Source organism: Artemia franciscana, chromosome 1 (assembly GCF_032884065.1).
Source record: "Artemia franciscana chromosome 1, ASM3288406v1, whole genome shotgun sequence".
In the NCBI taxonomy this organism is placed as follows: Eukaryota; Metazoa; Arthropoda; class Branchiopoda; order Anostraca; family Artemiidae; genus Artemia; species Artemia franciscana.
This window is the reverse complement of record NC_088863.1, coordinates 17,847,752-17,872,555: the sequence shown is the minus strand read 5'-3', so window position 1 is coordinate 17,872,555 and position 24,804 is coordinate 17,847,752. Positions and strand designations below refer to the sequence as shown.

The 24,804-nt window shown below is 35.4% G+C and overlaps 1 protein-coding gene and 1 non-coding gene across 2 annotated transcripts; one reads left to right on the top strand and one right to left on the bottom strand.

Annotated features, from left to right (window-relative positions):
- Positions 1-425: 425 nt before the first annotated feature.
- LOC136026464 (U1 small nuclear ribonucleoprotein C-like) lies at positions 426-19,146 on the bottom strand. The gene is made up of 5 exons (XM_065703064.1): positions 18,997-19,146; positions 11,034-11,142; positions 9,240-9,314; positions 6,303-6,494; positions 426-556 (listed from the first exon to the last, which is right to left on the bottom strand). The coding sequence occupies exons 1-5, from the start codon at positions 19,045-19,047 to the stop codon at positions 501-503; spliced, it is 483 nt and encodes a 160-aa protein (XP_065559136.1). The 5' UTR covers positions 19,048-19,146; the 3' UTR covers positions 426-500.
- On the top strand, positions 3,468-3,540 carry Trnav-uac (transfer RNA valine (anticodon UAC)). The gene has a single exon. It is a non-coding gene; the product is annotated as a tRNA-Val (tRNA).
- Positions 19,147-24,804: the final 5,658 nt, after the last annotated feature.

The following is a 24,804-nucleotide window of genomic DNA, read 5'->3' as shown; positions in this document are numbered from 1 at the left end:
CCGCAATAAGACAGGAAACTTAACAGAATCTTAATGAGGATGTTGTCGCATGTTCATAATATAAAAATCGGAGTGTTGGGTACTGTGGTTCATAACCAAGATTCTCTGTTTGGATTGTGAGGGGGTAAGGACATAAGACTGCTTTCTCGTGGAATCTGTCTAGCAATTATAAGTAACATTATGGCCTGATCTGCTTAAATACCTTCTCAGTATTTGAATCCATTTTTTAATGGGGCTAAAATAACCAAGCCTTTTTTAGTATCATGTACCATTTTCTAAGTTGAAGCATAAATAAGTGGAGGGGAGTAACCACCCTCTCAAAATATGACCAAGAAAGTGTTCCAGCAACTTCCAACAGTCTGCAGACGAGACAGCAACGTTTCTATATACTTGGCAGTATTCGCAAAGAAGACACTTTCAGTAAATCATGAAATAAAAGACTGTTTTATTGTACAGTTTACAAAATGGATAATAGCTGTAAAAAAGTATAACTATTTTGTTCATTGTCTTTGCTGGAATTGTCCCATCATCATGGGGTTCATCATGGGTCTCATACCTAGCAAAAATAAATACATGTTAAGATGTGAAGGCATAAGTGAACAGGTTGTAAAAAGCAGTAGCACTCTGAAACACTTCAAGTACCAAGGACACTAAAAATGAAACCCGTTACGCAATCAACGTTAATCATTAATATGAATAAAGTGAACATTATTCAAGATCAAGAACTTCAAGATCAAGAAGATCAAGTTATTACTTAATTGACTTACCTACATAAACATATTTTTAGAAAGACCACTTAGGCTATGTTATTCTGTTAGATTCATCCCTTTAGTTGACTATTCTCATATCTATAGAATCCTTACTTTTTTCTTATTTAAAAAGGCCACTTTTAATACTTCTTTTACATATTCCTACAAGCCTGTATTTGTTGAATAGTCCGACTGAACCACAGCTTATATACCAGTACAGTTATGAAAACTTTTATCTTGCCCGTGAGAAGCTTTTGGTACAGGGCTCTGAACTTGGATCCTCCTCCAAACCCGTGCTCCAACGCGTAGATCGTACTACAACATCATAGGCGGGAACGCAAATTCGCTTTGTTGCATACACAGCTTAGATACCAATACCAGTTTCCTGTTACCAATTAGACACCAATACCAGTTTCCTGTCTCCAGCCGCTAGCATCGCTACCGCGCACTGTGTCCCAAAAATAAATGAGTTTTCATAACTGTATGCTGGTATCTAAGCTGTGAACTGAACATAATGGTTGTACCACTCCTTGGATCGTTGCATTGCTCACCGTTCAGCTGCAGGTAATATTGCGTGTTTCAAATGTGTTCGGTTGGGTTTGAGTTCTCGGTTTCGGTTGGGTTAAGACTTTTCTAGGTAAATGTTCGGTTGGGTTTAATTGTAAACAAGAAAAGTCTCCGCTTGCCTTTTTTCCCGATTCAATTGTGGTAACAACAGAGGGGGATTTACGCATAAGAAAAATCTAAACAGTGTACAACAACCAAAAGAAAGATCGTAGAAAATCCAAGATTTCGAGTATATATAAACCCATTCCTTACGTGGGGGACTATGTGGTAACTCGCATAGCGTGAGTTTGTTTAACATGATATATGTATGGAATTTAGAAATGTATTAGATTGGTTTCTAAAATATGCACCTTGTACAACGTAGAATCTATACATCATCACCAAAATATTTTATTTTTAGTCGTTGACTTTTTTTTCAGAGTAAACTCAACGGGAAATGGTTAGCATTTCAACCACGACCGAATTTACCTATGGGTGGAGTACGTTGTCATACATGATCAAGAACAGTAGCCTATTTATGGAACTATAGGTACCTGTGGATTGATATGCGCTGGGCCAATATAGTTACTAAAATTTGCTTAAAATACCAAACTACAGTCGGCTAAACACATGTGGGGTCACAGGGAAAGTACGCAATGAAACCATACACTAGGAAAGTCCTGCCTCTCTCTGGATATGTCTTAGCCTGAATTACAGTGCACCATAATGAACAAGGAAGAAAATAAATTTTTCTTAAGGGACGCAGTGGTATTACGTTTTTGTTTTTATTTTATTTTCATTTTGAAATATTATCATTCTTCCGCTTTTTGTATTTTTATATACTTACTAGCTGGGTCCCGGCTTCTATTTATGGATTCTCATTGTCCCTTGTGTTCTAACCGCAGACAGTACTGGGTCCCGGCGGCTTCGCCACCGGGCCCAAGTATGGCACGCGGCAGGCTTCTATATATGGATTTTCATTGTCCCTTGTGTTCTAACCACAGATAGTGCTGGGTCCCGGCGGCTTTGTCACCGGTCTCCGCGAGCCCCAGCATGGCACGCGGCAGGCTTCTATATATGGACTCTCATTGTCCCTTGTGTTCTGGGTCCCGGCAACGCTATATCATTTTTGGATCGAATTGATGACGTAAATTGGTTTGGTTTTCTGTTTTAAGGTTTTCGAATTGCTTTAATCCATTGTCAAAATATATAGAAATATTTGTGCAATCACCAGTCTTTTACATTTTAAGCAATCTAATAATATTTTCTTTTTGACGTTAATTGACACTGACAAATTTTCTTTGAGCAGCAAGCATTCTAAACTTCAACAATTTCTACTAAACTTCAAACTTTTGGTTTTCTGTTTTAAGGTTTTCGAATTGCTTTAATCCATTGTCAAAATATATTGAAATATTTGGTAAAATTCTAGTTAATTGAATTCTTGCTATCTCGGAAAGGGTTTAGGTTAAGAAAATGAAACTTTCAGGGATAAATCTACAGACTAAAGTATGTCCCGGGAAGGTATTTTGAAGCAACTATCTCCACTCCTTCTCCCTCTAGAGGGCCCTGACCTTTGATGACCTTTTAAAATATGTGTATTATAAAAGTGAAACCTTGCAAAATAGATCTTCTGCTTAATTGAAGTACAACACAATTGTTTCCAGCTTCATAACTTCGTTCAGTTCCAGTTTATAAGGTTTTGAAGATATGCAAATACATTTCCTAAATTTTGAAAAAATACATTGATATGGCTCAAAATTCTACTCAAATAACAGAAATTGCATTTTCAGAACCAAAGGCACTGAAAAAGCAACTAATAACTGAAGATTAAGGTAAATGTTGTTTTGTCAAAATTTCAGTAGGTATAGACCTGTCATATAGGTAAACTTCAGGGCCCTCTAGAGGGAGAAGTAGTGGAGATGGGTACTTTAAAATACCTTCCCGGGACATAGTTTAGCCTGTAGACCCATCCCTGAAAGTTTCGTTTTCCTAACCTAAACCCTTTCTGAGATAGCAAGAAGTCAATTAACTAGAATTTTACCAAATATTTGTGCAATCACCGGTTTTTTACATCTTAAGTAATTTAGTGAAATTTAAAAAGACGCATAACGGTAATAACGATAAGCTAACGGACACTACATTTTTATGTATATAGATATTCTACTTATTCAAGGTTCCATAGTGTAGTGGTTATCACGTCTGCTTTACACGCAGAAGGTCTCCGGTTCGATCCCGGATGGAACCATCTTTTTTCAATACAATAACAAAAACTAAATTTTTAAGAATTCCTAGAAACCAATATAATTACACTTTAAAGATTAGTCGATAAATTTTTTTCCTATCCTAAAAAAAGATAAGCGGCCAAAAGAAAGAAATAATAGCGAGAAATAAAGGAGCAGGAAGAAGAAAGAGAAAACGAGAGAGAAGAGGAGACTTTACTTCTCTGACCAGAAAAGAAAGAAAGAAGTTTGATGACAACAAAAACCGCCAGAAAACTGAACGGATAGTTCTCTAATGAGCTTTGAACAACTTCTCTTTTTTTGTCATAGGGAAGTGAAATTTCAGCAGCTTGAGTTGGACAAAATAGGCCTAACATTTTATGCCGAAAAAAAAAGGTTTGGCATTTATACTGCTTCCAATTCATAAAAAAAGAAGAAATAGGGAGAAAGAACGTGAGGAATAAGGAAATAAAACAGGATAAGTGGGGAACAGGACAAGTAGTTTTATGTTGACAAGATTAAAAAGAAACTCATTAATTTTAAATTCATACAAAGCTAGTACAACACAAAAGTATTCTTTCAAAACAGGAGATGTACTTGCATTCTTTCAAGAATTCTTTTCTGTTTGCTTTTTTTCAACCGTTTTCGTTTGTTTTCGGGAAGGAAGTGGGGGGGGGATTGGAAAGAGGAGGCCGTTTTCCAGAACCATTTCTGTTCGGTTTTACTATTGGCATTTTGACTGTTTCTGTCCTTATTCGACTCGTTATTTTCTCATGTTAAGTGTTTTGATTGCGAATAGCATCACAGCGCTGTCTAGCAACTATTCTAGGGTAGTCTGCTATTTAGCGAATAGCGCTGTCTTTACGCGTTCTGAAGAAAAGACTTGCCACTATGAAAATCAAAACAACATTAAAAGAACCGTTAAAGTGACACCTTGTTTCTTATCTTTTGCTAGTTGAAATAGGGGAAAAAATACAATTCAATTCTAAAATCAATGCTAAGTTTATATTTTACAGTCATATATTTCACACGCAGATAGTTATTAGGATCAAATTGAATTGATCCTAAAAACAAATTGATCCTTAAAGCTTATTAAATTATAAATCTTATAATTCCACCATTTTGTTAGACTTTTCCAAAGTTTTTGGAGTGCTAAACTTTGCTTTAAAATCCCGATAACGAATAGAATTTGCAACGGTACCACCCAAACCGTCCGTATTGCTCGCCCCCAATGGGATGACTAATGCCCTTAATCTGTGACAATACAGAGACCAGGCAGATTTGGAGAGTTTCCACCTAAACAATCTTGGATTCACTTCAGAATTTGACGACATCGTAGATAGAGCGGAACGAGGATACTTTCCTGATCTGATTATCGAGATGATGACGTCAAAGAAACTGGGTAAACGGTGGGGGTAGTGATGGTGATAGTAGCTCGGAATTAAATGATCAAGAGCTTAAAAGCGATAGTGAGACTTCAATACCTAGAGAAAGGGCCTCTCTTGCAACATGTTGACGCTCGAAGCAGCCCTGGTAAGAATACGAAACCCCCCAATCCCACTAAATATCCCTCGATCTTTTTGAACCTGTAAGATGTGTAACGTTAGTCCTCCCATCATAAAAGACACGAATATTCAATGGAACAGCGCTTTGACAGAAATGTACTGAGCCCGAAAAGAGCCAGTGCGTGACTTCTTCGATCGAAGCCTTCGTGAGGCTTAGAGCAGATAGCTGAAACTTCATAGCAATAAGAGCTTCGTCTTGGAAGTTGTAATTGAGGCTTTTAAACAAGCAATGGCTGTAGGTAGCGGTACAATTACGTTTTATCAAGCCCAATTGTGCTGATGATCAAAGGACTGCAGTTGTTATGCCACACTCAAGATACTAGAGTTATAGCGAAGTCAATCAATTGCCCTAAGTGACAACTAGGTGTTCAGTTTAGGAGATATTTTCAGCCCGACCTATATTCGATATGATGCTTTTCACAGAAGCTGCCTTTTTGGACACTGCAGCTTATGAAAAAGAACCGGCATAGACAGAGATTAAGCTCGTCAGTTTGCCTCCTCACTTTCTCGGCAATATCATTTCCGAGCAGAAAAATACAGGACTCGACGATATCTAAATGAACTCCACCTATTTCCCTATAGACTTCGCTCCTACTAAGGCAGGGATAGGCCAAACTGGATCACCCAAACTCCTGATTATATGAGATAGATTTTTTTCTATTTTTTTTTACAATTAATTTTACGGACGAACCCTACGAGGTACACTGCAAACAACATAAGAACTGTCTGTGAAGCAGCAAATACCATCAGCCATATAGAGACAGAATTCCAATCTTCAGGCCAAGTCTATTGCACGACCAAACTTGGTAAATCACTGAAGTACAATTCTTCATTAGAGGAACCAGTTCATTAAACCCGGTGAAGCGAGTTCCTAAGCCGTTTTAACCCTTCTGAAACCTTGGAAATAAAATTGCATGTCTTCAGGAAGTCCTGTATAATACATACCATCTGTCTTTCATATTTTTTCTATTATTGCTCAGTTGGTCTTGTCTTACTCTTTCTTGATGACCGTCTAGGGGCTTTCTTAGGAACACTACGATTCACAAGAATCCGATTTTATAATAAGTGATGTAAAATGTGTCATAAAATTAATCCATTTGCATCAAAACAACCCCTTTTCAAGGCTTTCTAGCAGTTTCCTTGAAACAAAACCAATCTATGGTAACCTACCCATCCCAGTGATGTGGTATCATGTTCAAAGTATCCGTGTCAATGTTACTTACCCATCATAGGCATATGACCACCTGGCCCCATCATTGGAACTCCTGCCATAGGAGCCATTGGCGCCATGGGACGTGCCATTGGTCCACCTACTTGTCCCATTACTGGCCCTGGGACCATACCATTCGGCCCCATTGGTCTTACCATTGCAGGATTGGGCCCAGGAAGAGGTGCTGGGGCTGGAGGCGGGACTGCTGCAAAAATAAAGGCATACTGTTTAAAAAATAAGCAACATAGAACATTGCTCGGTAACTATCCAGGAGGAATTACTGAGTCTTCTCTTCCGCAGGGTTTTTTTTTTTTTTTTTAAGAGGACACTAGCATGGGAGGATATATAAATAGATTATATTTTAACACTAAGAAAATACAAAAACAGAATAAAAAAGAAATAAGGCTAAAAGAAGGCATCAAGAATGAAATATTAGAAAAAAGGGATTATCCTGAAGCCACAATAATACATTTTCAAACGAAAACGGATACTCCTGTCCTATGCACCAAAACACAAGAGATGCAACCAACAGTCGGATACTCAACACACTTTAGAGTCGACAAACCGGACGTGCCTTTTTAAGCAGAGTGTGATCCGGGCTTTATCTTGTGCTATATTTGAAGATACAATTATCGTTCAGGGAGGAAGTAAAGAGTAAAGCTTTGAGAAAATTGAGATGGAGGAGCGTGCGCAGCGATACTAGCCTCAGTCGGCTTGGGCAGACCAAATGTGGGTGTTTTGAATTCGTTTTGAAATTAAAATTTATCAGTTTTAATTATTTCTTTTCTAGTGCTATTTTGCACGCTGAGCTAAAAAATGCAGTCAGATTGTTTTTAGTGCTCATTGTTTTAGCACTCAGAATTTTTCTTAATTTGTTTGAAACAATAAAAGCTAATTTGAAAAAAAAACACACTACCAATTGCTAAAATAGCCAAGAATGAAATATCCAACTACAGTAATTACCCAAATAATAAGGGTACTTCTAACATCCACTTAAATACTATTACAAAATTGCACTAGGTACCTTTATTTCAGTATTTAATGATTATGATTAGCCCTTTTCTTTAAAGCTAAAACACAAATGAGCTGAAGTTTACCAGCAATCACCTTAAATATGTTTGGGCATAAAGACGTTTCCTTTTTTTGCTCAAAAGCCAGAATATATAGCTCTATTTGAACTTCTTACGCCGAAATCAAACATACAGTAAGAATCTTTTTCCCCAATTTTTCCCCAACTAATCTTTTAGTTTTTTGAAGTATTTCCCTTGAAACTCCCACAATAACAAAAAATACTATTAAAAAGTTGTTACATAAAAAAAAGAACAAGCTTTTTGAACTTTTTACTTTCTAAATTTTAGCCTACGAAAGAGCATTCAAAAGCTTTCTTAGATAATATAATTTTTTTTTTTTTAATCCAAAACACCCAAAATCAATGAAAAACATGTTTGACCTTAAACGTTTAAAACCCCTCTCTTACCCTAAGAAGTGGCTCATAAAAGGGAAGCGCTCAGACTTTGGAAATGGCGAAACTGTGGATAGGAAAAAGTATAATAAAAAATGAATAAGGAAAAATATAAAAGTAAGAAAAATAAGGGAAGAAAAAAAGACAAAAAAGAAAAACAAAGAAATAAAAAAATAAAAAAGCAACAACAAAATAAGCTAATAACATATGGCAGAGCATTAACAATGATTCTCAAAGCACTGACAACTAGAACAGTACCACAGAGTTGGGGAGTTGGGGAGCTGGGGCTTTTCAGCCAGGAGTTTCTATAGGGCTCCTTGACCAAATGGTCACACAGGGGCTTCTTCTGTTAGACGGGAAGTGGGTTTTTCAATCAAAACTATTCAGCCTTTTTCCTTCTGACTCTATATGCGTTGGACTAATAAGGGCATTTGCCAGTCGCTTTCGATGGCTCGGTTTTGATTTTATGTCTTACAGAGACTCTTTTCATTCCAGGAACTGAATGATCAAGGTATGTATTTCGAGTTTAGTACTCTTTGTGCAGGTTAAGTCACCTAGGCTATTGACTGATGGTGGAATTTTTTGTTGTTTGAAACACTTTAACATTTTACCTTTAAAGATAAGCTGTGCAGGCGTCAGCATATTACATTCAAATAGGTAATGATCAATTGTTTCATTTCCTACGTTGCAATGTCTGCAAAGTGGAGAGGAGGAGGGTAGACCAGTAGACCCAGTAGGGAAAGAAAAATGAGAGGGCAGTTTGCCTTCTTCTTCTAAACCTATAGGCTACTTCTCTAGCATAACAGGGTGATATTGAAAAAGAAATACAGTCTGTTTTTTTAACACTAATTCACCAATTAAGTTAAAAATAGAATCAACAGATTTATTAAGTCTAGAAAGATGTCTAGCAACACAGTAGCTCTTTTCAGTAGTGATTATAGGCCTCATAACCTTGGGGGGGGGGAGGTATACCGCAGGTATACCCTTTATAAAACATAAAAGGAATTTAATGTCAAATGACAAAAAAAGGGGAGCTCCACCCCTGCCTAGGCGTAAAACTGCCACTGATATCTTTTGAAGTGCCTGGCAACACTAACTATTTTATAATGGAACTTTGCCAAAGCAAGAAGTTCCCCTATGCCTCCTGCCCCCATTCAACTTTGAAATGCATTTTTTAACATACAAACCAAGTTGAAAAAATTATGTCAGAATAAAACTTGGTAATTTCTGTTAGAAATTGCTTGATGTTTGTGTCTATTTTGGCTATAATTTGAGTTCTTTTTTTAATCTGGAAGTAGAAACACTGAACCAATAAACGGATAACATTGAATTAAAAGATGTAAATTTCATAGGATCAAAACCAACATTATTTGCAAAAAAAAACATGCTTAGGTAACGAAGTTTTGAGAGGAACTTAAAGAGAATACTACACAATGAACAGTAAATTAGTGCAATGAAACACAGAAAACAGAGAGGCTTTGAACTTACGTCCAGCAAGTCCAGTGGGCGGTGGTATTGCAGCACCAGGTTTCAAAGATATTTTTCCAGCTTTATAGGCAGCAGCTAAAACAAAGAAAGAGCTTATAAGAAACAACTCATAGAAAAAGTGTGTGTATAAATCACTACATACTGAGAAAAGTGACAAAAAAGAAACAAGTTAAAAGAGATACATTTTACTCGGAAAAGAGGAGAATTTTCAATAAAAAACAAACAAAACACATTCTCAGTTCTGTTTATAAAGTTTCACTTGGTTATCATTCCCTAAAAATAGGCAAGTTCTACTGGTGGCTAGGATCTGTTTACTTTATCTCATTTGATGAACAAGATATTTTTAAGTTTCTCTTCTTTTTAAAATGTGTCATATCCTCTTTTCCTATTCATAGGAAATGAATAGGAAATAAATGGAACATCATTTTTATACAATCCTAAAAAGGGCTTATGCCAGATTTGCCTGTCACTCACTTGGACTATCTGTCTTGGCATTTTCTTATGGCTTGATACCTGCAACTACTTGATTTTAATTCATATAGACTTCTTTTAGCCTTATTTCCTTCTCTTTTCGTCTTTTCCTATTTAGAGGACCAAACTTTGCATAGTGAAAAGAAGGACAGCTTTTCTATCTCTTTTGCAAAACAACTTTTATTTCATCATTTGGCAAATCGTTTGGCATGTTTATACCAACAAACTGTTCTATATTGCTGACAATCAAATCAAATTGTAATGTGCTCTCTAAAATCCAGATTAAAATTTGACTCAATCATTGATAATATAGAATATTTGTCAGCATAAGAACAATAAAATATTTGCCAAATAAAATAAAAGTGAAGTTGCAGTGTAATAGAAATTAAAAACTGTCTTTCATTTCACCAAGTGATGCTTGATCCCCTGGCATGGACTTAGTTTGCCCCTCTCTCCCTCCAAGAGGAAATTTAACGTCTTCGAAAATCTTGTCATAACTAAGTTAGGCCTATACATTTTGAGCATCAACAGAAATAGATCAGTTTTCTCTAGTAAACCTGCCTTTATGGTACTATATGCCTAATTTTTTACTTGAATTGGGAAAATTGGCTCAAATTCCCCCCCCCCGGGATTTTGACAAAATCACTCCACTGTCTCCTAGTAATACCATTTGAACACAGATTTAAATCTCTAATCAGCACAACATGCTTACAAAAAGGAAATACTCCCTTGTTTTTGTTATCGCATCTGATTAAAATTATCATCTGATCAAAAAGTCTATGTGATTCAATTTGTTGAGGTAAACTTTCTGCTATGCAATCTAGTTCAAGTATTTGCATTCGGGTGTAAGGTACCACTTTCACACTGGAAAATGGCAGTATACCAATTTCAGAAAAAAAAAATGCAGAGCTATTTTTGGGAAAATTTTATACATAGCCTACACATATGTAGGCTATATATCAAGCTTAGCAGAGATAAATGACTTCAAGCTAAAATATTTGGGTAATTTGACATAATTTGAACTGGCATTTTACTTTATCTGGAAAATCAGTCTATCCCAGACCATGAGACAAAAGTGTCAACAAAGTAAACCTTGGTTTACTTTGAAATGCTAATTATTTTAAATAAGATGGTAGAGTTCTTAGTAAATTTAGTATGAAGAGCTTAACTTCAAAACAGAATGCTCTTGGCCCAGCCCACAAAATTTGGCCGTTTTTCTGTCAATTGCAAATAAACAAGTTAGTAGCATTTATTTGAACATTAGAAATGGTAGTCTTGGTGGGTAGATTACTAGCTTATTGTCAACAGGTACCTAAAACTTACTTGTGGCATCAATAAGCTGTTGAGCTTGGTCTTCCATCCACTTCTGATAGAAAAATTTTACATTTTCTTTGTGTTTCCTTCCACTGCAGTGAGTCTTCCTGACAGATGGCTGCAATAAAATAATTCAAATGTATATTTCTTCTTACTAACTTTCAAAATAAAAAGTTTGTTTGGAAACTTAACTTTCTTACACTTTAAAATTTTTAGACAACCATATATTTTGTGGAAAAAAGAAAAGGCCTAAAAACACTAAAACACAATAGCCTCTATTTCAAAAAAGAAAAAGAAAGCTAAACCAAGGAGTTGAACAATAGATCCATAAAATTGTAATTTGTACTTCAATACAAAACGAAAGAAAACGTAAATATTCGCAAAGTCATACTTATATAGGGGAATCGAAATTTTTTGTTCAAACAATTTGCTTCTCTGATAAAAAAACAGTCCAATTTTCTTCGGGAGTTAATTAGACTAGCCATGGGAGGATTTATCTTTACAGCTCACTCTGTTTTGCTTCATGTTACTTATTTCAGAAGTTTTCTTGTTTTTGTTCCATATATTTACATAAACTTGACAAAAATTTTCTATGACATTCATTTTTTGGATAATTTTTCTTACTTAATTTATATTATCCATTTATTTCATCTGCAAGATTCAGTTTTCAATGTATTCAGTCTCTATATACCTTAAATTGGGATGGAGGAGGAGCATGCGTAGCTGTGTTAGCCTTATGTAACTTTGTGCTGTGGTGAAGTCTTGACAGTAGTAGTATATAACCTTAACTGCCATCTCTAATTATTTGAAGAATGTGAAGTAAGAAACTGATGTTCATCAGACTTCAAGAAAACTCAGAAAATCTTAGTTGCGTCCATAGTCATCATAGAGACCAAAGACTAACAAATTAAGCCACATGGACCACTGCTTTGGAATTTGGTCAATTAGGCCTATAGTTTTTCATTTCCCTGGTAGTATTATAATCCTGGATAGTGCTGTAGCAACATAAAATAACCTTGGCTCAACCTATGTGAGGTGAGGATGCTGAAACTCTTTCAAAATTTATTTTATGATTTTAGTTTAAATAATTTGTTTTATTTTTATTTGTTTTTTCCTGGTGATAATTCCCCATGGAGAATTTCTCCTGTAGAAAATGAATAAATTTTGTATACAAATTCTGGCAAGTTTTACCTTGTATGAAATTCTCTCTGGAAAGTTCACCCCCAGAAACTCCCTCTAAACAGAAAATTCTCTCTGTAGAAAATACACCTCCCTCAAAGAAAATCTCCCCCACCCCAAAAAATATTTGTATACTTCCTAATAACCAGTGCTATATGTAAACAGTGGGCAAAGTTCATAGCTTGCAGCCCCTCCTCTTGGAGCTTTGAGGGTTAGGTCATCCTGAAAGACATAATTATTGGACCTTTTTACTATGCAGAACAAAATGGAAATCTAAAAATTTTGATCAGACAGCTTTGAGGAAAAAAGGGCATGGGGGGGGGGGTAGCTGCCCTAAACATTTTTGGTCACTTAAAAAGGGCACTAGAACTTTTGATTTCCAGTCAAGCAAGCCATCTCTCAAGCTTCTACAATCACCCCTGGGACAAAAATAAATAAACACACATCCATGATCTTCCTTCTAGCAAAAAATATATAAATCCTCATTTTTGCAAATAGAAGCATGAAACCTCTACAGAAGGGCTCTCTGATATGCTGAGTCTGATGGCATAATTTTCACAAAGATCACTTGATGTTTTGGTGGGGTTTCTTTCTTTTTCAAAAATTTTTCAATTTTCTTCAGCTTGTAACTTTTTATGGGTAACATTAAACTTGATGAATTTTACAAATTTTGAATAAGCATCAAAACTCAATTCTTTTGACGTATTTATTATTATCAAGACCCTGTTTCTTAGATTTTATGTTACCATTAAGCTAAATTGCTCTTTACTTACAGTTTAATACAACAAAATATTTGATATGATCTAAGATTGCATTAGCTTTAAGATACACTTTGGACATGTGTTGGTTTTCCCAGACAAATAAAGTAAAATCTGAAACTTGAGGCCCCAGGTGCTGATAGTGTGGTAAATGAGTTTTTGAAGTATGGTATCTGTGAGGTCAGAGATAAGCTACTGAAGATTATGAGCATGATTTTTGAAAAAGGGGAAGTACCTAGCAATTTAAGAAAATCTCTAATTAAACCCCTTCATAAGAAAGGTGATAAGAGCAAATGTTGTAATTACAGAGGTATTAGCCTGGTTTCTGTAGAGAGCAAATTACTTAGTATGACAATACTTTTTAGACCTAGAGATATTGTACATAAAGGTTTAAGAGAAGAACTGTGTAGTTTTAGGAAGGTTAGTGGATGCATCAACCAAATTTTCCCAACTAGATTAATTAATAATTGGAAGTGTCTGAGTCATCAAACGCCTTTAGTCCTAAGTTTTGTAGATTATCAGTAAGCATTAAAGTCAGCTGATAGAAGAGCTTTACCAAAGGTCTTATCCTTATATAGTATACCAGATAAATACATTAAAGTGATTAGTGATATCTACAAGAAGAACATTGATGTGGCTAAGGTTGGAAACGAGATTAGTAACTGGTTTCATATTAAATCAGGAGTTAAACAGGGTTGCATTTTGACCTCATTTATAGGGACCATTTTGATTGACTTTGTCCTAAGGAGCACAGTCACGGCAATTGGAGAGCATGGTATCAAATGAAGAAGTAAAACTTTCCTGAACTTATATTATGCTGATGATTTAAGCATCCTAGATGAAAGTCTTAGCAATACGAATAAACTTTTAAAGGTTTTTACAAGTTCAGGGTACACCTTACCTTAAAGATCCTTTGAACATGTAGTGCTCTTAATCCCAAGGTGTTCACAGATCAGAATTGAGATGGGTGGTCAGCCACTCTATCCTGACGAGGCCATAGTAATTACTGGGGTTTCAAAGGGAACTGTACAAGGTCCAACTCTTTTCCTGATGTACACCAATATTTTCAATCATGTGGCTAATAAAAGGCGTTTGTTTGCTGATGATGCCACATTTTTTCGCATTGCAAAACCACAGAGCATCCAACACAACCTAGACAGTTTACAGGATTGGACTCAAGACGGGCTTCTCAGTACAACCAAATGATGCATTTTTTACCTTGGACCCAACAACACAATTGCTATCTACTCAATTTTAAATCTCATCAGTAAAATAAGGTAGCAACTAGAGAGTAGAAAAGACAAAAGGGACCTAGGTGTCATTGTTGACAACAAGTTGAGGTTCCACAGGCACATCAAGCAAGTTGTTTCCCAAGAAAATTCCATCCTTGGCTTATTAAAAAAGACTATCAGTAGCTGAGAGACAACAATGTTCATAAAACTTTTTAAGGCTTTCATTAGACTCCATCTTGATTTTGGCATGTGCCTTGCTGGCCCCTCTTATTGGCAAGATGTAAGTCTCAAGGGACATAGAAGTTACTAAAGTTAAGCTCCTGGTCAAGAATCCATCAAATGTACTTTTCAAGAAGAGTTGTAAACCACTGGAATAAATTGAAGGACTTAACTGTTAGCACTCCCTCCATCCAGTCTTCCAAACACAGACTTGACAAAGAGTGGGAGAAGAGGCAGTGGATGTTCAAATGGGAGTCATCAACTCAAGAGCACTACAGGTCCAGAGGACCTTAAAGGTAAGGGGCACCCTGAACTTGCAAAAACCTTTAAAAGTTCATTAATTTTGCTAAAACTTTCATCTAGGATGCTTAAACCATCAGCATAATATAAGTCTAGGAGAGTCTTACTTCTTAATTTGATTCTGTGTTCTCTCATTGCCCTTGCCATGTTCTTTAGGACAATGTTCACCAAAATGGTCCCTATAAATGAGGAAAAATGCAACCCTGTTTAAATCCTGATTTAACATGAAACCAGTTGATAACCTCAGTCCCATCAATGTTTTTCTTGTACATAGCACTAATCACTTTAATGTGATTATCTGGTATACCATATAAGGATAAGACCTTTGGTAAATGTTTCAAAAACTTACTTATCACACTAGCTTATGATTCTTTTGCTGAATTGTATCTATTGTTATCAGCATTCTATATTTTATCATTTTGGTTACAATTGGGCTGAGTTGGTATCTTACTTGCAGTTTGTTACCATGATTTGTTTGAAAAAAGGTAGAATTTCAAAAATAATTTATTACTCTTGTCTACAGCTGATTTACCAATGTAGCCAAACTTGCATTCTGCTTTTTGATAATAAGAAGCATTATAATGCCTAAGACATAAATATTTAGCAGATGTAGCCAGCCTCTTCCCAAATACTTGAACATGGATATAACCTATAAATGAAACTGCTGATATTGCTGGGATTTATTCTTCAGTAAATAGGTACAATTGGTTATTGGAATATGACCTTTCTGAATCAACTGTTGATGAGAAATGAGTAAAAAAAAAAATCATATAAACCATAACAATCAGTAAGCTTTTGTGAACAACCTGGGAAATACCCAGGCATTAGGGCAAGAGGCATCAGGATGCAGTAAAACTGGATGAAGCTCAAAAATCATAATTGATAAAAAATTTCCAAATCAATTGAAATAAGGATTTCTTTTTCTCCTGCATTATTTAGTACTAAAGAGGCCCAGCCCTCTCTCTCAAATGTATGGTCTTAGTCCTAGGCAATATAAAAAATTCTCTGATCTTTTGGGTTTGTATTATTTTTTGTATTTATTTCTTGTTATCAATTTCGTAAACACTACTAAACAAAGTCAATATGAAAAGAAAATTAAAAGCCTAAGGATATTGAAGGGAGTATAGTAAACTTATTTTATAGGACAGAAATCAGAGATAAAAAGAAAAATACTATTCAATTCTCTAGTCAATGTTCTTTTTAAATGTAATTTCACTTCCATTGCAATTTCATCCTACTCACCCTTAAAAGGATTAGATGTAACCTCAAGCTATTCACATAAGTTTTATAATCTTGTGGGTTTCCAATAGGCTTTTTTTTATGTGTCCTTATTTCTCATCAACAGCTGGTTCATACTATCAAAGATGCTATTTCAGAACTCTAGAATTATTTTTGGGGTAAATTACATTGTAACCCATTAAAGGCTAAAAGGGATCAAAGCAGCTCATAGTAGGTTAGCCTAACCAAATGTTTAAAAACATGATGTTAAAAGAAAATTGATTTGTGAAAAAAACTGCCATTTGTAGCTGATTCAGGAATGGTGATTATTAATTTCAGAAGTCTCAATAGTAAAATGTTATTTTGTAAACAAATTTACAGAAAATTTTAGAAAGAGCTAGAAACCTCTCAAAATTATGACAGTTTTGCTATGATGTCATTTATGAGGTTTTTTATATTCTTTTTGAAAATTCTAACAGTTCCTTTTTCAGAATAATATTTTAATATTAAGACCAAAAGAAAAAAATAATTGCCATTACTAAAGGAGCTGCTAATGGCAATTTTTCTCTTTAAACAGTTGTTTTTTTCCAGAAACATATTTGCAAACTTTGGTTAGTATGGAGTGTTTTACCTTTTGAGGTTAAAAAAAAAAATGTTGGAAACTGCAAATTTAACTACATTTGTGACAGACATTAATGTTATATTTGGGTTCAAGGTGAAATTCTTATTCTAAAGGCAGCCTAGGTCTACTTCCTACTAGGCTATTTTGATAATCATTGAATTAAAAAAATTACTGGCTATTCTTTATCAAAATGGGTTTGCTGGATTCTTTGCTTATGAAAGTAACTATGACTAAGTGAAAGAGTAGGCTATGAAAAAGACACTGAGTACCATTTTCATTTTGTCCTGATGCAATTAATCAAATTGCAACAAAATTTATTAGATAATCAAGTTAAACCCAAAATCTTTCTGGAGACATGTCTCTTCTAAAAACCCAAATCATCATACTATTCCTGACCTTGTTGACCACAGTGTACTACACTCATCTCCAATAGATAAGGCTGACATTCTAAATGCACAATTTGCTTCTGCCTTTACCCAAAACTCAGGTACCTCCTCACCAGATCCTCCATTGTATGAGGTGCTTTTCCCTATGCCTATCTGTCAGTAAGTGAAGTAATGGTTTTCAATAGTCTTGACAAGCTTGATGTAAATAAGTCAAAGAGACCAGACAGTGTTCATCCATGTCTTCTTAAGGAGTGTCAAAAAGCTCTCAGTTACCCCCTATGCATGCTGCTCTAGTTACCTCTTCAAAATGGGGAACTACTGCATGATTGGAAAACATCTTATATAACCCCAATTCATAAAAAGGGACAAAGAGACTTGGCAGAAAATTACCATCCTATAAGCATCACCTCTGCAGTTGTTAAGGTACTTGAGAGATTTGTTAATAAAGCTCTAATTGAACATTTTGAGGTCAATAATTTCCTTTCCACATCAGAACATGGATTCAGATCTGGTAAATCTGTGGACACTAACCTCATCCAAACATATGAATTAGTGACTACACTGCTTGATAAGGGTTTTCTTGTTGACATGATTCTTCTTGATCTGTCCAAAGCATTTGACAAAGTTTGTCATGATTTTCTCATAATCAAACTGAAGGCTACAGGTGTCAATGAAGGTGTTGTACAGTGGATTATGGGCTTCCTTTCTGAAAGATCACAGAGTGTCAGAGTTTTTGATTCACAAGGAACTCCTCATTTCTCTTCTCCCACAACTGTATTAAGTGGCATGCCCCAGGGCACTATTCTTGGACCAACACTTTTCAACTTCTATGTTAACAATTCTTTCAAATCTTATTACCCTTTATGCTGATGACTCAAAACTAGTTGGAAAAGCGGCTACTCCCTCTGACCAGCAATCAATTCAAACAGATCTTGACAGTATAGGAAGATGGGCTAACATGTGGCTCCTTATTTTCAATGTTGACAAATGCAATGTAATCCATTTTGGCAAAAACAGCAAGCATCATAAGTATTTCCTTCAAGACAACTTCCTTTCTCCTGTTTCTGATGAAATAAATCTTGGGGTTATTGTAGATCACCAATTAAAGTTTAGCAGCCATGCTAAGTCTGTTTCATCTTCTGCAAATAAAACCCTCAGTATCATAAAAAGAACAATCTCTAGCCATCACCTAAGAGTTCTTATGAAGTTATATAAGGCACTTGTACATCCATGCCTGGAGGTTGGAATGTCATTGGCAGCCCCTTTTTTTCAAAAAAGATAAGAAGTTGCTTGAGAATGTCCAGCATTGTGCCACTAAGATGGTTAGCAGCATGAATAAATTTCTATACAAAGAAAGACTACATCATTTGAAGCTGCCAATGCTGACATACTGAAGGAAAAGGGGTGACATTATTTTAACCAAAAAATCCTCTCTAAAAACACCCTTCCTGGTCTCTTTGCACAGCCCTTGCACTCTGGTACTAGAGGACATTCTTTGAAGCTCCCTATGCAGCATTCCTCAAGTGGACATAGAAGCCATTTCTTCAGCCAAGGAATCATCAATATGTGGAGCCAGCTGTCTGAAGAAACAGTTTCTGCTACTTTAACTGACATGTTCAAGTCCCACCTTGATAGGGAATGGCTCTGCCAGGAGTTCCTTTAGGCTACAATTGGGAAGCTGCAGAGTCCTCCACAAGAGTCTAGTCTAACAGCCACAATCTACACCAAACAAATTCTTTTTTTCATGGAGCATCACAAGGATGGATAATCCTTATATAGCTCCAAGCTGCAATTTAAGGTAAATTTTAAGGTAATAATCTACAAAGGTTTAGCTGTCAAAGTTTGTAACTAGCCAACATTCAACTGTTATCCAGGTGTTTTAAGCAACCTTGTCAATATCACTTATATTGGCATGCCACCTACAAAAAAAACGTAGCTTTTCTTCAAATTGCCAAGGTAGCCTATAGCCTAGGAAAAAAGAGGGCACTAAAGTTCTTGTAGCCTAGTTTATTAATTTAATCAAAACTCCAATGAAAAAAGGCATTTGCAATGTATTACCGAGTCATGTGTTAAGTACGTGTCACAATAGTCACAGTAGTATTTAGGCATGTCTACTGTTATTGCACAAGGATTACTGATGCAAATTGCCAGCAACAATCAGATTTCAAAATTTTTGCGTAAACTTCTTTTTTTCTATAATGCTTGTAAGCTGTGATACACACATCATACCGTACTCGCTACGGATGTACTTTCTCTGGTGTGTTTTAAATCGCTTTCGTCATTACCATTGTCTCAAACAAGTATAGTTGAAATATTGGGTCTATTCCACTGAGAAATATTTATTCCAGTTATTTTATTACTTTCCACATTCCATTGAGGAATGAACCATATACATTGTTTCCCTATTTGCTTTTAAATTTGCATTGTTCAGTGTTATTTTTATTTTCCTAGTCTTGCTGCACTAAAGTACCTGGGTGCTAAATCTAAAAACGATGAGACAACTTTTTACCTATAGTCACTCAAATACAAGATCAAGAATCTTCAGTTCTACACCCGTTGAAAAATCTGATCCATCAAGGTATTGGGGCTAAGTACAAACATAAGTTAGTTAAAGTAGTCTAGCAGCTTGACTTTATTTTGTGTGTGCTGTGTTGAGAGCTAATTACACTAATTGACTACGACCATTAGTTTGGTATGATTTGCACAATGAAAAAGTGCATGAAAAGCAACAAAGTTCAGGGCTTGGAACACAATAGGAGACATGAGGGGGGATTTTCAAAGGAAGTTTTGTTATAGGATTCTCTGGAATCATCCAACGAGTAAGGTCACTTGGGGGGATGGCCTATCACTTACGTGGGTATAATTAAGAATATCTTTCATAGTCTAGTTAGTACTATGATGAAAGATCACGCTCCATTCGTAAAGAGCCTTTCACCAAGCACTTAGTACAAAATGGTGTTTATAGAGGTCAATCTATAGAAAATTGAATCTTCTCGTGCCTTTTTAAAGAGCTGAAAGCAATAATCCCTTTTCTCATCTTCATATTTGGTATCCAATATTATGAAGCCCTCCAAGACATCTGATCAAAATTTTGAGATGGCTATTTGTTCAAAATAGCGAAAGATTCAGAAAACCTACCTCTGGGAATGACATGAATCCTGCAGTCAGTGGAGCAAAGGCTGTAACTTATTTAAATTTATGGTTGTTTATTGAGGATGTTTCTCATCTAAGTAATGAGGTGAACCAAAATACGCTATAGAGCATCATTACCAAATAATCTGTAATGACACTGGAATGAACTGCGGCATTAAGTTGAAAACTTCGGGGAGTGTAAGGGGACCAAGAAGACCACGAATTTTGGCTTGAAGGGAGGGCATAAGTAGGAAGGGGGGGTTTAATTTTTTTCGAATCCACCTCACTAGTTTTTCACTATAAAGCCATATCGAAACTATGATCTACTCATGGTTAAGTTGCAATAAAAACCAAAATAACTTTGTTTTGCCATGTGACCAAGCTACTTTTCTGTAATGTTTCTTGAACGGCTTTAGAGATAAAATGTTTCCGGAATTGCTGGAGAGGATTAAGTGAAACTTGAACCTTGTTTTGTACCGGGAACCGATGAGAAGGACTTACAGATTTTAGTCTACAATCTGTTTGATGTTTTTGCATCACGACCCCTGTTGGATAAACATATATTTTTAGCATTGTAACGATGCCAGTCGAAAAGAACCATGTGTACCTAGATATCAAAATAGCATATCATGGCTATCTCAAGAACAACTTGGAGACAGAGTAAAGGGGTGAAGTGCACCTAGAATTTTATTCTGGGGGACCCCCGACCCCCATTGCCGTGAAAATGGCAAGGTTAGGTGGAAAATTGTCTACAAAAAATATTTAAAGCTAATTTTGGCCACATTTATTTTTTGATATCCCTCAATGGAGCAAATGTTCCGTTTGTCTCTGACAGCGACATAAAACCTAAAAGGCCCATAAAAATGGCCAACTATGCGCCAATGAAAAATTGTTTTGGATATTACTGATATCGATATGTAACCTCTGGGCCAACATCCCCACGTTCTCAGATTGGCTTAGATCTACAGGACATGAACACAGAGACAAGGGAGCCTCAACAAAGACAAAATCAAAGGAATAAATTGTTAAGCTGATTCATAATTCCCAAAATTTGTTCGTGTCCGAGCGACTAATAATTCCCTGGGCATGTACACTGGGATAGACGGACCTTACAGGAATAATTACTTTGCAAAAAAAGCACGTTCTATCGGCTACTGATTGGCTACCGTTCTATCGGCTACTGACTCAGATTGGCTTAGATCTACAGGACATGAGCCCAGAGACAAGGGAGCCTCAATAAAGACAAAATCAAAGGAAAAAATTGTTAAGCTGATTCATAATTCCCAAAATTTGTTCGTGTCCGAGCCACTAATAATTCCCTGGGCATGTATACTGGGATAGACGAACCTTACAGGAATAATTACTTTGCAAAAAAAACACGTTCTATCGGCTACTGAGACCCCAATATGGGCCAAAAAATTTTTTCCTTCAATTGCTATAAAACTTTCAAGATAAGTTAACTAGATCAAGGAGATGTGAGGCTATAAAAAAAGTGGTCTATTTTTGACGCTAAAAAAATCGATCTTCTTGTACTGGCTTCATTTGAAATTTCAGGCCACGAAACACAGCTCAAGTAAAACTCCAAGATCAAGAGAACTATAATTAACTTGAAAATTCAGAAAACAAATATGGTCGTCTTGATTCGTGACGTCATTTTTCCTAGCGAATTTTAATATAACCCCTTTTAATAAATGAACTTGGCATGCATTTATAGAAACAAACAAACATTTTCAACAAAATGTAACATAAATTGATTCTTTTAACAAAAGTATTGGTTACGGGTCATATATATTCTAGGGTGTCTACAGGATGGGGTTAAGGATTACTTCAGCCTTACAAAAGACTAAATATCCCCATCATCTTGGATGCATTCGAATAATAAACCCACTTATTTTCATCTGTATCGTAAAACTATAAATATTTATTTCATGAAACTACTGCTGGTCGAAATTAGTTGAAATTTAAAACGAATAAAAATTACTACAAATGAGTAAATTTGACCGCCGATTGAGCTAATGTAGAATTTTATACAATCAATAAAAATTACGAAGACGAGACTTTTATTACTTGAAAGAGTCAAAAATGTTTTAGAATTGTATTCCTCTATTGAAGTAATTTATTGTGTCACGCTAATTTCGATGGGCTATACGACGCAGGGTGTAATTCTGGAAAAAAATGTCAATTACCCTAAAGGATTCAATTCAGTCATATATCTAAATCAGGGGTAAGCTCGGAATGCTAACTAGGTAGCACGAAGTATCAAATTTATAAAGGCTCCGGCACTGGGTAAGTTTATCTAGAGTTATTTAAGAAGTTTAGCTTGTTTAGGTAGAGATGAATAAACTTTGACACTGTATTAGACAAAATTGTGAGCTGGATTTTTGTTTGTTAGCTTGATGTTAGAACACATTCCAATTTGTTCTGGCAACACCTAACCACTCACTACGATCCATTCATAAAATGAAAATTTTTCAAGAAATAAAGTTTTTTTTACTTCTATTCTTTTTCTCAAAAATCTATTCAGTGCCAAAAGTAAGTTATGCTTTAAATAGTTTAGGAAACATATTTGGTAGTTCACTTTTTGACATTAGGTATAGGAACTTAATTCTATAAAACGTTTTGTGATTAGTCGGTTGAAAGTAATCCACAGAACAAAAGAAAGTTTAGTATGAGGGCGTTTGGACCTTGAGCTTTTTTTAAACTTTAGTTGAACTACAGAATATTTCAAAAGTTTCAGTCTCTTTAGCCATATTTACTCTGATTGTTTTTATCCCTGAACTCTAGTTGACTTTTTGTAACTCCTGACGCTTAGTAAAGTCAGTGCATAGCGACCTACGGATGTTAGTAATTTAATTTATGGATTTCGGAGTTTTTTACAGGGGCGGCCTTACTACTACTGCTATCAACAACTCACCGCAGCACCAAGTCGCCTGAGGCCAACACAGCTTCACACGCTTCTCCTCTTGCCCAATCTATTCAAGGCCTCCGTCTTCACACCCTCCTAGGAAGTTCCTACTTCATTTAAAAAGTCCTTTAAAAAGTCATATATCTACTAATTTCTTTTAGAATTGGTATAACATTATAAGGCATTTCAGACGGATAATGAAGGTAAATTTCTTATAGATATATTTTTTTATATTCTAAAGCATCAGTGAGCAATGACTGCAAAAATCCAATTGGTTCTTGACCAATCAGATAGGTTGGACATGAACCCTTATTTAGGTTTCACCCTAATTAGGTTTTTACCCTAATTAGGTAAAAAATATTTAGGTTTCACAGACATGAGCTATGTTTTTAGTTTTTTAACATTCTGCCATACTGACAAAGAAGCTAGCTATTGACGTTCGAACCTTGTCAGAACTTCGTTTGACTTGACATCAGTTTAGTCAACTGCATTTGATTCCCCTAGTTCAAAGTTCAAGTACAATCATACTTACAGACTTTGCATAAAACATTATGATATACATGCTTAGCCAGTATGAAACTAAACAGCTATATTACAAAATAGGTAGTTTTGCAAAAAAATTGAACTGAAATTTCAAAAAGAGTAATAAAATATTCCCAATACTACTATGGAATAGGACAATTTCAATGCAAAAGTCTAAAAGCACTTCTTCAAAAAATATACAAGGCTATCCTTATATTTTATAATTTGGATCATTACAACAATACAATATACAGTATTATTTACTGTTTTAAACAAAAATGTATCTAGAAATAGTTTGAATGGGGTTTGATTTTGCACTGCGAAAGATCAAGTTTGTTAAAAAGCAAATCATGGGTAAAATAATGATTGGTAATATTTAAACAAGTTCTAGCACAGCGTTTCAATGCTGTTTCCAAATTTAATATTTTCAAGGAATCATATAAGTCATTTCGTAATGTTTTCCTAATATTTTAATAGGGTGTCTTCTTACGATAATCAGAAATTGGAATCCAAAACAAACTAATTTCAGCTTCAAACATGCTTTTGCAGTCACTTTCTGTAATCCATTATTTTTATGTTCATAGCATGTCGCATTGGCCTTTTTTGAACCACAACTCATGATTGCCAGGGACTGTTCTCCGTATTTCCATTATTTATTCTGAGGGGACGAACGACAAGTGGCTCAAATCTCAATTTAGTGACCGGTAGAGCTATCTCACACCCACCCAGGAATACGAAATAACCCTCGAGCAAACTCAACGAGAAATGAACCAAACATAAAAATTATGATTAACTAATGGAACAAAATTTTTTCTTGCTTCTGAAAAATAATGACACTTGGATTGTATTTTCCCATTGCTGAACGTTCAAAGGTCAGGCAGGCAATACCAATGCAACTTTTTCTATTTGTTCCCGCTCTCCTTTGCGCAAGAAAACTAAAAAAAAAAACTTCATAATTATCTACAAGAAAAGCAATGGTACTTTTATTTAAATCTTTCAAATATACGATCGATATTTTTACCAGGGATTTGCAACACAGCAATCAAAGATCCTGTTCAAAGTTTCTGGCATAGTTTAACAGAACCTGTATCTTAAAAAAGCCGAAAACAAAAAGACATCTTTAAAAGATCTTGTCGAAAGTGCACTCTACGACAATAAATACCGTCAGGGCTTATTAGGAAGGCTTATATAGCAGATGAAATAAGCTTAGAGTGTAAAATTTTTAATATTCATTTAAGCAGTTTACATGTACGAAACGACAATGCTGAACAATATGATGCAAGTCCGAAAAATTTAATGTCACGATG

Coding starts and splice junctions, on each gene's coding strand:
- LOC136026464 (XM_065703064.1), bottom strand. CDS start 19,047: ATGCCTAAATACTACTGTGACTATTGTGACACGTACTTAACACATGAC. Junction 11,143..18,996: donor CGTACTTAACACATGACTCG/GTAATACATTGC, acceptor ATTTTATTGCAG/CCATCTGTCAGGAAGACTCA. Junction 6,495..9,239: donor GCCCACTGGACTTGCTGGAC/GTAAGTTCAAAG, acceptor TTATTTTTGCAG/CAGTCCCGCCTCCAGCCCCA.